This window comes from Pimephales promelas, chromosome 22 (assembly GCF_988280905.1).
Source record: "Pimephales promelas chromosome 22, fPimPro1.hap1.1, whole genome shotgun sequence".
NCBI lineage: Eukaryota > Metazoa > Chordata > Actinopteri > Cypriniformes > Leuciscidae > Pimephales > Pimephales promelas.
Genome location: NC_142790.1, coordinates 24051259 through 24066279, shown reverse-complemented (window position 1 = coordinate 24066279; position 15021 = coordinate 24051259). Strand labels below are relative to the sequence as shown.

At 38.8% G+C, this 15021-nt stretch overlaps 1 protein-coding gene across 1 annotated transcript; it reads left to right on the top strand.

The window, feature by feature from the left end:
* On the top strand, positions 1 to 15021 carry LOC120478475 (asparagine synthetase [glutamine-hydrolyzing]). The gene is made up of 12 exons (XM_039670378.2): positions 1 to 139; positions 5283 to 5532; positions 6691 to 6928; positions 8040 to 8225; positions 9232 to 9333; positions 9419 to 9546; positions 11736 to 11862; positions 12177 to 12283; positions 13377 to 13477; positions 13563 to 13644; positions 13833 to 13988; positions 14074 to 15021. Exons 2-12 carry the CDS (start codon positions 5284 to 5286, stop codon positions 14281 to 14283), a joined length of 1686 nt encoding a protein of 561 aa, XP_039526312.2. The 5' UTR covers positions 1 to 139; position 5283; the 3' UTR covers positions 14284 to 15021.

The window sequence follows — 15021 nt, the reverse complement described above, 5'->3', positions numbered from 1 at the left end:
TCAAATATTATAAATATTAAATGAAATACAGCAGCAGCAGGTGAGGTGTTTATTTTCAGCCGGGCTTCACTGACGAAGAACAGGTTCTTCTCAGACTCTCAACTCTTCCGAGATACACCAAATCAAACATATTTTACAGGTAATTACTACACGTTGTATCTGACTGATCGATTTATTAAGAATTGATTACACAATCTGCTAGAAATGTTATTATAATATGCTGGCATTCTCCTGCTAAGTAACATTTTTGTAATTTTAAACCACAACCTTTCCTGTCAGATTTTGTCTGCTACGGAATAATAAATCAAATAAATAAATGAATTATGCTATAGGCTATCTCGCAATTCTGACGTTTTGTTTCCACAACTGCGAGTTTTATCCTCACAATTGCCAGATCTAAATTAATTGAGTTAAGTGATGTTAGAGAAATTATGTCAAAATTTCGAGACTGTGAGAAAACTTTGTAAATGTGAGAGAGAAAAAAATCAGTAAGGCCTATTGCGAGATTATATAGCCTAACGCAATTATGTCTTCCTCATCCTCACCTTATACTTTTTAAAAAATTTATTTATTTGTTTATTTGCATTTCTGTATGTTGGGGTAGGCTATATTTTGCTCATTCTGTTAGATAAAATAAAAGTCACACATTACCACCTTTTTTCTTTTCTTTTTTAAAGGCCATGGTGCAGGTTAAACACTACTGTCGATTAATGGGTACATAAAGCAGTTAAGATATGTATATGAAGTTAGAAATATCTCAAAAATGGTGTTAAAGTCCCGTTTTGTAGTTTTTGTTTAGTGACGGTTATTTTTCACGCGACTCGGCGATGACGTCACATGAACACTTATCACACTTTAACACAAGAAACGCAGAATGACAATGATACATGCCAGGCACTAGCGGCGCCAGGATTTTGATTGTAGGTGGGCCTTCAGAAAACTGGATGGGCCTGTCCGTATAAGGCAAAAAAAAAAAAAAACGGGTTCCCCTTCATATCCGTTTCAGCGCTTTTCTGCGGCACTGTGGACAGCGACTCAGTAAGCCTATAACTTGATTTATCTCTTTTGAATGTTTAATAGCCTACACAAAAAGACTGAAACGGAATTATATCTTTGGAGGGTCTCTGTTTCTCTCTCCAGTTATTTACCCAGCACGACGGGCAGGGAACTGTCCAAAATTATTTAACTGTTTCTTATAAAGTTAGAATGACAGAGGATCTTTATCGACATGAAACAACAGCAGCACTGAATCTGACACAGCTGCTAAACAAAAACAGCAGGAAAACGATACAAAATTATTTAACTGTTTTTTTTTTTTATTATTCAGAATGATAGAAGAACTGTATCAACATGAAATAATTAAATGAACAACATATCTAACCAAAGTGGGGAGCCAGAGCATGCCATGGGATGCGTGGAGAGTGGTAAAAATGATAGCCTATAATTAGATTAAATAAAAAAGTTAAATTGTTATTATTCTGAAAAAAGGGCCTCGATTACTCTGCAGGTCTTGATGCCCAATTCTAATTTGTTACATTTATCCGATTTTTTTTTTTTTTTTTTTTTTTTTACCGTCCGTTTACACGTTCTTTCAACTTTATCCGAGTCATAAAAACATCGCGCTTGCTTAAAGGGTGACCATATTTTGATTATCAAAAACCAGGACAATCGGCCCGGCAATGAGATACTCAAATGATACTCGAAGTTTCCTCAAGATGCCTTAATTTCAATAATTTAATAGGGTATGCCTCCGGATATAAATGGTTAGGCCTACATTACAAAAATACTATCTATAGGCCTAACCAAAGACCAAATTCAGATAGGCTTCTCAGAGGTTATACTCTACTCAACATGTTTTATTATGACAGGTTTCAAAAATAATGATAGAAATAACGTCTCTTCTGTATTAGAAATAAATAAATAAAAATAAAAAATAGCCTACCTCCAAATTGAACCAAAATAGCTCTCACAAACTTAACAAAAACCTAACTAACAAAAGTTGTTTATATATTTAGGTTTCTTCTTCCTCTTTTTCATGTTTTTCTTTTTAAATGGCCCAATGAAAAATAATTAAAACCAGGTCATTTTCATCACTTTATAAAAAACAGCCACGACAAGACGTGAAAACAGGACATGTCCTGGGAAAACATGCGTTTGGTCACCCTAGCTTAAAGGGTTAAATTCTCTTTTTTACAGATGGACGAACGTGAAACATGCTTGATGCTAAATCTGCAATTTATGCGAAGTTCTCCAAACATTACCATGATTTTGAGGAGGAGGACGACGAAAAGTGCCATCATTGCTGCCTGCGCATGGCCGCATGCGCTTCAGTTATTGTGTGCGAGAGAAATCTCAGGACTGGTGGAAGCATATTGTGTTTAAATATAGGCTTTAACGAGGAGCAGTGGGTCCGAAATTTTAGGACGAGCAAGCCAACCTTTTTGATATGTTGATATGCGTCAACGTTTGTCCACAAACATTCACGTTTTCTCTACGGCGTTTTGTCGGGCAATCCATCCCTTTGCAGATGCGCGTCGGCTCTCGTCATTAAACCGCGGAGAAGTGGTCTAAATGCATTGACATCTGATTCATTTCCAATTTATTTCCACATATGAATGAGGCCTGAAACCGATCTCGAAATAGCCGAATGCATGCGGGGTTTTTTTTTCCTGTTTACATGGTCACAAACACATCCGATCTGTCACAGTGTCACATTCACAGGAGCAAAAAATTATAAGTTGGTTACGGGAGGACTTGATGCTGAGAGGGCGGCCGAGCAGGATGGTAACTCTTCATTGAAGTAACCGCGTTACTAAAAATGGCAGGAGTTTCCTCCTCCTGCTCCTCGGAGCATTTTTTATTTTTTTATTGCTAAATTTAAATGAAAACAAGCTGCTTTGCTTTTCCATATTACGCTTCATTTTAGCTAATAGCTACCGACTGTTTGTTTCTGTCTTATTGAAAATCTTGCGCGCCAACGTCATTCACTTGCTGGTGACGATGCAGCCTGTGGGCAGGCTTAAGAGTCCACACGTGAGGTAGAAGCTGCTGATTGGTTTAGAAGCTTTCACTCAAAGTTTTGCTCTGGCTGCTTATTGGATGAACTGAGAATGAAAATCCGTACGCCTGCGAGGTCTCTGCAGACGGTAGGCGTTTCTCAATGTCAAGGAAGGATCCTCGGAAGCCGGAATTTCGAGGATGCTACGTCATCGACGTCCGTCGAAGGACTGTTCCAATGTCGAGGATCCTCAGAAATTCAACCAAGGACTGAGTCCTTCGTTCGGAAAATATCCCATACACAGGAAAGGATGCATATGTGTAGCCTTCGCGCTCTTAAATCACCCACAATCCTATGCGCAGCTTTGCTATCTTGATCAAAAAATAAAAAAATGTCGACCGTTAGCGGAGTCGGAGTGATAACGGCAATATGCTTTCAAATGTAAGCAAGTATAATTTCAGTTTAGCCATTTATTTAATGTTTGTTAAACTATTTAACATATCGGCTCAAATTTGCTGAGGGGATTTAAAGCTGTTCCCTTTTACTGGTGATTAACTTTTTAATTTTTACTTCATTAGCCTTTTTTGTTGGTCACATATTTTACAATTGCATGTGTTTTAACAGCTAACGTTAGATCATGTTGCTATATGGAGGTAGTTCTGTTAACTCCGGTAATATAATCGTTTTTGAATGAATAAACTCCTTTTTAAATCAATATTTTGTGTCAAATTATTGATTTATTTGGTAGGTAGCCATGTTATAAGTGGGAAAATGTATAGCGAGGCGGTTGTTACAGCGAATACAACCGGCTGATCAAGACCCCTCTGCTTTAGAGTTTGCGGGGTTGTATTCACTATAACAACCGCCTGGTTATACATTATCCCTTTATTTATTTATTTCTATGAGGACTGACAAGACAAAATAAGGACTGTCAAGTGTATTTAAACAGTGCAGTACACCAGCACAATGATTTTTGCAGCGCCGAAGCGTACCTTTCACTGATGTAATGACGCAATGACGTGCACTTGCTAGCCTGTTCCATTTACATGTTCTCCGAACGCTAAAGAGGACCCTTGCCTAGCCTCTGAAGGAAATGACTTGGAAGGACCCGTCCTGCCAAGGAAGTATCCTTGACATTGAGAAACACCTGGTAATAGGAGTTACCCGCCTGGTTCAAAATGGGCGGGCCCGGACCTAAAATGGGTGGGCCCAGGCCCACCCAGGCCCAATGGTAGCGCCGCGGCTGATGCCAGGGAGCAAGAAAATACATATCCTTTGAAAAGATTCACAGTTTTTATACCTTTCTTATTGGAAAAGTCAGAGATACTGTTTTAAATCAGGCAAGAGACAAAATAAGATTGAGTAAATAATAATAATAAACATCTTAGGTAATGCCACACACTACCACTGATCTATATCAGTGCACATTTCACTGAATGGTCATGGCATCTTTGCACATGCACCAACTGGTGCATAGCATACTAGTGAGATGATTATGTTGAGTGTACACTACAAAATAGTTTTACTGTACACAGTTCAATCATAAGAGGACCGGTTTACTAGCTCAGTTGGTATTCTCATGCTTTTGTAGGGAACCTTAGGGTTATTCCTATAACTCAGATACTATGAATATAATTTTAATAACTAATCATGAATCATGATCAGGGAATCACCAATAAATTATATAATTACCTGTAAAGGGAAAAGTTGCCAATGGCCTGTTTGGACAGCCAAAAACAATATACACACAGTTACTAATATTACAAGGAGTAAATGTATTTACAGACAATAACACAATGACAATGAAAGGAGAATGCATAAATAATGAGAGAGAATCTGGAAGGATCAGACTTTGTGTAAATTCACCTTCATGGACTCCCTCACGCACTCACTCTGAACCACCAACCTTCTTCTTTGCCGATAACCAACATCAACCACTGAACCACTGCCACACCGCCACCCCTATCACAATTGTGTCAATCACTCCCAATCATGGAGGGAGAAAATTATTAATTGAAAATCCAACATCCAATGAACTATATAATTTTCATTTCTGACGCAATAAGAGAGCTGCAGGCACTTTTGTTTATGTATTCAACAGTTTTGAATTATTGTGTTAAAATGTTAAGATAGCATTACTAATTTGACTTCACTCACTCAGGGATTGAACCACCAACCTTCTGGTTTGTCAATAACCTACATAAACCACATAGCCACTGCCACACTTATCGCAATTATAGCATTACTAATTTGACTTCCTACTTAAAGCATTTATTCCCATCAGAATGTGTGGTATATGGGCTTTGTTTGGAAATGATGAGTGCCTCTCGGCTCAGTGCACCAATGCCATGAAGATCGCCCATCGTGGTCCAGATGCTTTCCGCTTCGAGAATGTCAACGGATTCACCAACTGCTGCTTTGGGTTTCACCACCTTGCTATTGTGGATCAGCTGTATGGCATGCAGCCTCTGCGTGTCAAGAAGTTTCCCTACCGCTGGTTGTGTTACAACGGTGAAATCTACAACCACATCAGGGTAAGTAACATTTGTGGCCTATTTCACTTTAACTTTATTACTTTAAAAACTTTTCTTCCACTAACAAAAGTTATTATTTGCTTTGTTCTGATTTTCTCTTTCTTTTTCCTCTTCCCCCTTCTCCCCTCCTCTTCCTCCTCCTTTTTCTGCCCTAAAAGTGTATGGGTTTCAGAGAACATAAATCATATGGCTCTTTTCCACTGCATGGTACGGTACGGTTAGGTACGGCACGCTTTGGCACTTTTCCACTGCATGGTACGGTACGGTACGGCTCGCTTTGCCGCTTTTCCACTGTGTGGTACGGTATGGCTCGCTTCAGCTTGCTTTAAATGGTACCTGGAATCGTCATTATCAGCATCATTGTATTTGCGACCAATACACATCGACGTGAGATACCAAACCCGCTAGATTTAAATAGCCAGTAACGGCCACCGCTGTTATCGATCAGTCTATAATCCCACCCACTTTAAAGCGGTACTAACTGCAGTGGAAAAGCAACCGAGCTAAAGCGAACCGAGCTGTGCTGTGTCGAGCCGAGTCGTACCACGCAGTGGAAAAGCGAAGCGAGCCGAACCGTGTTGCCGAACCGTACTGAGCCATACCGAGCCATACCAGCAGTGAAAAAGCGCCATTAGGGACCCTCAAATGTGTGTACCGCAACTCAGGCACACAGACACACCTGTTCTACAGTAGGTGACGCTATAAGGCAATTTGTATTTTGAATCATAACTTTAGAACCCTAAGGACTAGAAACAAAATAGTTTTTTCTTCTCTTTTTTTAATTTTTATTAAACCATTGCAAAGTTATAAGATGAAGTGCCCCTTTTATGCTACGGACCCCTGGTGGCTAGTCTTGATACAACTGTCTGTGTGTGTGTGTGTGTGTGTAATAGTGTTGTAAGATTTTCACAGTATGATGAGTTTCAGAACGTTTTTACAGTATTAAACAATATATAATAATAATAATAATAATAACATATACATTTTCAATACTAATAATAAATATAGCTGCAAGCAGCAATTATTGGGGCCAATCAAGAATCTAGCATCAGAAGCTAGCAACAAGAAGCTAGCAACATTTTCTCTTCCACCTCACATCGTCTCCAATTCCTTCATGGTTTTTAACATTCATCTAATGATCTGTCTTTTTCCTTATAGCTAAAGGAGCACTTTAAGTTTGAGTATCAGACCAAAGTGGATGGAGAGATCCTTCTGCACCTGTACGATCGCTTTGGGATCGAGAAGATGGCAGCTCTGCTAGATGGCGTGTTCGCATTCATCCTGTTGGACACTGCTAACAGAAAGGTTTTCTTGGGGAGAGACACGTATGGTGTGAGACCACTGTTCAAACTGCTCACTGACGATGGCTTTCTAGCCGTCAGCTCTGAGGCCAAAGGTATAATGAATAATGTAAAGCACCTTCTCTGGTAGGGCTGCACGAATAATTGAAACAAAATTAAATCCCATTAAAGGGTTAGTTCACCCAAAATTGAAAATTAAGTCATTAATTACTCACCCCCATCCTGTACCAATCCCATAAGACCTTCGATCATCTTCGGAACACAAATAAAGATATTTTTGATTAAATCTGAGAGCTGGATCACTCATCCATAGACTGCCTAAGGGACTGGCTCTTGACGCCCATAAAGTCATTAAAGAAAAGGTTTAAATATTCCATGTGCCTACAGCGGCTCAATTATAAGTTTATCAAGCGACGAGACTACTTTTTGTGCGAAAAAAACATAAATAACGACTTTATTCGACTATTCCAATACTTCCTTATGGGCGCATGCGCGAGAACTGAGACGAGGACGTTCTCCTTCGTCTACTTATTGTTACCGGCTGCTCACCGCTTAGGAGTTTTACCGCCCCCTACCGTATAAGATGATGTGCTGATATAGCTGGAAGCGCAAAACTTTCTTTTCAATTAGCGTATTTTCCGCACTATAAGGTGCACTTAAAAGCCTTTAATCTTCTCAAAAAACGTCAGTGCTGTGCACCTTATAATCTGGAGCGCTTATATATATAGATCATCATTTTATACGGTAGGGGGCGGTAATACTCCTAAGCAGTGAGCAGCCGGTAACAAGAAGTAGTCGAAGGAGAACGTCCTCGTCTCAGTTCTCGCGCATGCGCCCATAAGTCGTTATTTATGTTTTTTTTCGCACAAAAAGTAGTCTCGTCGCTTGATAAACTTATAATTGAGCCGCTGTAGGCACATGGAATATTTAAAGGGTTAGTTCACCCAAAAATGAAAATTAAGTCATTAATTACTCACCCCCATGCTGTACCAACCCCGTAAGACCTTCGTTCGTCTGCTGAGTTCACACTGTATGATTTTAGCCCCGATTTTCACTCGCTGACAGATTTTGATAATTATTATTTTTAATCATATTTTCATTTAAAATCGTGCAGCCTGATCTCCTGATGCAATACCTTGAGCACAACTTTATTCCAGAATTGAATTTGAACAACATCACAATTTCACTGTGATTTAATCCTAACAGGTTTGACAGAGATCACCACCCCCATGTCCACCCCTGCAAAGATCACCCCCTTCCCCCCAGGACACTTTGAGGAGTTCACCTTGAAGCCCACTGGAAAAGTGAAGTCTGTTCAGATAGATCGCTTCCACTGCTGCACATATGAACCTAAACACGCCTCGTATAACAAACTTCAGGGCCTTGCCACAGGTACTGTAGATGTCATACAGTGATGTAAACGTATAGATTACTTGTGCATTTCTATTCCAAGTGTTCTTAAGCCATTTGTTTGACACATGTTGGAAAAATAATGTAGTCCACTTCTGGATCAATGGATTAACGTGAAAAAATCCAATTAAAAACACATTCTCAAATCAGATGTCACTACCGCTCTCATACAAACTAAATTTCATTCACACAAAAGTCCATTAACTTATTTGTGCCTTTTTTATTTAAGACCTTTAGAACCTGAAGCTAAAAAAGGTCGTTTTCACATATATATTTTTTTACTAGTAAAATTCGAACAGAATGTGCTATCTTCAAGTGCAAGTGCTTTTTTTTTCAGAAAACAAACGAACTGCAATAAATTAGTTATTGACCTTTAATGTGTTTGCCGAGTTTGAAATCGAAATGACAGGGGAAAAAAAAGCATTCATGATCGAAAGAATCTAACAATTTCTAAAACCCTCTAATACGATCACTTTCTAATAGAATCCAATACACGCAAACATACACACGCACGCATTCTCACGTAGGCTATGTATGCTCTCATACATACACACAGTGACAAAAACACATGCACACACCACATGCAAAAGTCTCGCTTACCCTCTTTCCAAGTATCATAAAAAAAATCATCCCAATCGCTTTTTGTGTTGTATAATCCTCATTTGCCATGTTTTTGTTCGAACCCCTGCCACGCACCACGTCTCTCTGTTCAAATCCTTTCTTCCTGCTTTCCTAAAAGGCTGCAGTCATTTGCTGTTGGAAATGACTGTAATGAGCCATATGTTGCCAATTGCGCATGTTGTCTACTGTCAGGAGCAATTTGAATTATTTTGATGTGTCGGCGATAACACAACCTGTTTAATAGAGTTAAATATCTATGGAACAGATGAATGTAAGAGTTTCTAGTACCTCCCTCCATGTAATATGCATGTGTTTACTGGACCATCAATCAAAACTATAGAGAAATGAATGTCTCCCTTGTCATCAGGCTTTGAATTGGAGACGGTCAAGAGCAACATCAGGATCCTGTTTGAAAATGCTGTAAAGAAACGCTTGATGGCTCACAGAAGAATCGGCTGCCTCCTCTCAGGTGCCTGTGCTGCTCTTTGCGTTATTTGAATGTTACTCTGACTTTTTTACGACATTCACTCTATCCATGATGATTTCATTTCCAGGTGGTCTTGATTCCAGTCTGGTTGCTGCGACACTCATGAAACTGGCCAAAGAAGAAGAGCTTGAGTATCCCATTCAGACATTTGCCATCGGTGCAGACGACAGCCCAGATCTTCTTGCTGCCCGCAAGGTAAGTGAGACTACTTTCAGCATGTCATATGCACTTTATGCTTCTATAGCCTGAACATGTGTTACACTTTCTGTGGATACTGCATTTATATGCACTTTGTGTTGACTTAAAAGCATTAGATGCTAGTGCCGTCATGATTGTGGAATTTCTAACCTCGATAAAACACCTTCGAAATATCGAAGGTTTATACCATTCTTGGATACTACAGGGAAAAATTTAGTTCCTGAAGAAAATTGTGTAGGGCCTACTATAAGAGCATTAACCTTTTACTTTTACCTTTTTAATCTTTGCTATGGCTTTATGTCTGTCCTTTAAAGTGACTCAAGAGACTCAAGCCCCCGCTTAGTACTGCGGGTTCACTCCTCAGATTCGAAAGAAAGCTCAAGAAATGGTGTAAAGCTGTGGAAAAGTGCAGCGGGTGGAAACCAATAATACACAGATCTACAAGACGCTCATTATACAAACAAATTAATATTAATGAGCAGTGAAAAAAAAGAAGAGTAGGGGGCATCATGTACACTGTAAAATCGTAAATTTGACAGTAAAAAAACAGCAGCTGTGGTTGCCAGAACTTTACCATTAAAAATACGGTAGAAACGTTAATGGTTTTACAGACTTAACTTAAATTTTACAGTAATAAACCGTGTTTTGTTTTCTGATAAAATGTGGATTTACCAACTTATTGATGTATTGATATCTGTTTTAGATCATTGTAATACACTGACAACCAACAATCATCTGTTGCTGTGATGAGTTACATGAACAGATGATTGTTGTGATGCTGTGATGCATCACATCACAGCTGTGATGAGTTACATGAGCAATCACAGCTCATCACAAGTGTAAGTGTTAAGTATCACAATACTTAACACAATACATATAAACCATCATGGTAACACACATGAAATTAAAAAAAAAATGCAATAAACATTAATTTAACAACATCAAATGTAACATAAAATCCTAATGTACATAACTGATTAGAAAAAAAAACAATAAAACTATGAGGAACCATAGTTATTTCATCAAAAATACATAAAATGTGAAGTGTCAGACAGGGAGTTGTGGGAATGTCAATTTACGTTTTTTCACTGTAAATTATACAATGAGTTGTTCTTTTTTACGTTCAAAAACTGTACATTTAACGGTATTTTACTGTAAAATTATATCACAGTTATTTACCGTGTATAGTACGGAATTAACAGTTTTGCACTGTGGCATTTTTACAGCCTTTTACCGTTAAAATCACGGTTATTTTTTTACAGTGTATTTGAAATATAACAGTACTCCCCCTAACTTTAGAGATCATAGGTATCTATGAGCGGACCCAGCCGAATGTGGGGTGAAGGGGTGGTGGTGGGATGCTGAGAAATTAGTCATGAGACAGGAGGTAAGGGAAGGCTTTATTCATACTGGCTTCTTCTTGTGCTGATTGACCTAAACATGCTCCTCCCGAACTTTGTTACATAAAACTTAACTACATAACTATCAACTATTAACAAATCAAATGGGGTTTTAGAAATAACAAATCAGCATTATAACTTTCTAGAGCTATTGGTCTAAATGAAAAATGAGGAAGAACATTTAAAATGTATAATTAATTACATTTATGTGCCATACAATCTCTGAAAAAAATTACACATAATTTAAACATAGAATACAGGCATAGCCTACTTGTTTTTTGTCCTTTCTTCAAATTTTTGGTCATTGTCTTGTGTAATAATTCACTGTCGTTGTTCATCAGTTGTACCACTGTATTAAAGTGCTTATTTGGACATTTCATTTGAAGACATAATGTGTGTGCATATACGGTACTGGTTTATGTTTTCAGCATTAAAGTATAATGTCCATAAAAACATTAAATGTAGTTTGTACTGATCAAGCATGTTGTCATAGAAACTTAAAAGTAAATGTAAAAAAACTTAAAACAAACCCACCAAAATAAAAGCTCAATGGTTTAAAGGGCCATGAAAGTCTAAATCACATTTTTTAGATGCTTCCAGTAACGGATATGAACCGGTTGCACGTGACGTCAATGATCTCATTTTTATTAGAGGAAAAAGAGGATCACAATTTTTTTCATCACAATCATTTTGTTCCAGGTTAAAGACAAATTGAATCAAATGCCATATGTGGTTTTGAGTATTTAGTAGCAGATCACGCTGGTTTTAACTGGTGTTGTGTGGCAGGTGGCAGCCTACATCGGCAGCGAACACCATGAGGTGAACTTCACGCCCGAGGAGGGGATCCGCGCGGTGGACGAAGTCATCTTTCACTTGGAGAGTTTTGACATCACCACTGTGCGTGCCTCTGTTGGTGAGTACAGGAGTTCAGAACCATGCAACCAATCGAAACTGTATACTAATTTTCAGTCATCATTGACGATAGTGGTCCTGACTCCTGACAGAACTATGCTTATAGGGCAGATGCCCCCTACTCTGATGTTTAAACACTATATAAAAATGAATTTTGTATAAACTTCAATACTTTGGCATCTGAACAAAGCACACCATGCTTATGAGCAATAGCAAAGGACCAGCCATGCTTTCCATAGCAATATGAATTTACAACGTCAGCTAACAGCCCATAGGTGGCAGCAGTGCTTTGCAGAAATGTTTTGATTTCTGCAGGAATGTTCCTGATATCAAAGTACATTCGTGAGAAGACAGACAGCGTTGTGATTTTCTCCGGTGAAGGTTCGGATGAGCTGACACAAGGATACATCTACTTTCATAAGGTACATGTCATGTTCTAAGTTTACATTTTCATTTACACTTTTGAAAAGCTGTAAATGTCACTAAATTATATAAAAAATAATCAAATGTTCTATTGATAGTTGGTGAAAATTCATACAAAAATTGTACAGAAAAAGTGAAGCTAGTTCTAAAAAAAAAAAAAAAAAAAAGGTGTGGCATAGTTTAGCATGTCTAGCATGACCAAATAGTTATCTCACTATGTGAGACATTAGTGTCTTGTCATACAGTGTTAGCTGTATCTTAAAGGGTTAGTTCACCCAAAAATGAAAATTCTGTCAGTATTTACTCACCCTCATGTTGTTCCAACCCCGTAAGACCTTCGTTCATCTTCGGAACACAAATTAAGATATTTAAGATATTAAGATCGCTCCTGCATACAGTCCATAGGCTTCTTGAGGGACTGGCTCTTGCTGTCCCCGAAAAGTCATTAAAGACATCGTTAAAATAGTCCAAGTGACTACAGGGGCTCAATCTTAAGTTTATCAAACGACGAGAACACTTTTGTGCGCAAAAAAAACAACAAAAATAACGACTTTATTTCAACTATTCACTTCCTTCTCCATGAGCCTGTAAGTCAGTTAACGTAGTGTGATTGCGTAGAGCTACGTCACACGTAGGCTCACTATTGGCCGACGCTGGTCATGTGTGTGTGATGCGTGTGACGTACAATAACAGAAGCTTACGCTATTAAACTAGTAACCTGACTCGCGCAGAGGGAGAAATAAACGAATAGTTGAAATAAAGTCGTTATTTTTGCTGTTTTTTTGCGCACAAAAGTGTTCTCGTCGTTTGATAAACTTAAGATTGAGCCCCTGTAGTCACTTGGACTATTTTAACGATGTCTTTAATGACTTTTCGAGGACAGCAAGAGCCAGTCCCTCAAGAAGCCTATGGACTGTATGCAGGAGCGATCTTAATATCTTAAATATCTTAATTTGTGTTCCGAAGATGAACGAAGGTCTTACGGGGTTGGAACAACATGAGGGTGAGTAAATACTGACAGAATTTTCATTTTTGGGTGAACTAACCCTTTAAGACTTGATTCAGCTGAATTTGTGTCCTGATTGTGAATAGGCGCCGTCCCCTGAAGCGGGCGCTGAGGAAAGTGTTCGTCTGCTGAAAGAGCTTTATCTGTTTGATGTGCTGAGAGCGGACAGAACCACAGCTGCACACGGGTGAGACCAAATACCCCTTCCTTCTCTTCGCCTCACAGTAACTTGGTGATTTCCACTGTTTGTGACATCAAAACTTTTTCACTAGACTGGAGCTGAGAGTGCCTTTCCTGGACCACAGATTCACCGCATACTACCTCTCTCTGCCTGCAGAGATGAGAGCCCCGAAGGTGAGTCCTGACGCCTCACAATTCAGTGATTTATCCTTCATGTCAGTGTAAAATGCGTCTCCCACATCAGCTACGGTGCCTGGTCTGAAGTGTAATGCAAAAATCAAAAGCCCAAATATGAGCAGTAATGATAGAGATGCTTAATTTATTGGTATTGCATTTGTTTATAACTTGTTTGATTGGAGCAGAATGGTGTGGAGAAGCATCTCCTGAGGGAATCGTTTAAAGGGATGAATCTTATCCCAGATGAGATTCTCTGGAGGAGGAAAGAGGCCTTTAGTGATGGGATGACATCCTTGAAGAAATCCTGGTATGCAAGCCTGCAGGAGCACATCGAGTCTGAGGTACTACACACGTACACACAGATGTGATGTCATGGATGTGCACGGTACACGGTGTGTATCCTTTAATCTATCGTCTCTCCTTCAGGTGAGCGACTCTCAGTTGGAGAAGGCTGAGAAGCTGTTCCCTTTCAACCCCCCCAAAACCAAAGAAGGCTTCTACATAAGGCAGGTCTTTGAGAAGAAGTTCCCCGGCCGCAGCGACTGGACGCCACATTACTGGATGCCCCGCTGGATCAAGGCCACCGACCCCTCAGCCAGAACCCTGTCCATCTACAAGCCTGATAAAGACGAGTAATCGCATCATTCTTCAGACCTTGACCATAGATTACATTCTTACAGCACACACATCTGCCTCATGGAGCTGGTTCAAAGTTTATGATGCTACCTTCCTCTGTTAAATGAGCTAAATTCATTTTTAGATGTATAGTTTGATTATTTTTTTCTAGAACTGAATTGTTAACAGTTCTTGACAGAAGTATCTTTTAAAAACGATTTGACGCAGTTTCTAAAAAGATTTGGGAACAGAAGCACAGTATAGCTGTTGGTAATATGATTCCACTATAAATAGTATTTTTGTTACTGCATTAAAACTCAGCGGATTAAAACTTTTGCACTTGAGCTAAGCACTTACTCATGTTCCTTCAGTGGGACTGTGCCTTTGAGTTTTTTTGTATGTGTTGAGTTAGTTATTTGACAAATTAGTAATTGGTTGGCTAGTTAAACTGCTTTTAACCAGTGAAATTAAAGGGATGATCCACAAAAAAAAAAGTTAAATGCCTCACACTGTCAAGTAAGATTAACCATTTAGCCTTATGGGGAGCCTTTTTCATATTTTTTTATTTATTTATTATTTGGTGCACTATAATCTTGCAAAAACAATAATTATTTTGGATTTCATTAATGAGATGAATGTGTATGTAACATGAGTGTGTAAAGCATCTTCAGCCTCCTGCACTGACTAGTCAAAGACTTTTCAGTTATTGATTTGAAAGATCTGGTCATGGTGTTAATAAAAAGTTGAAGACCCCTGATA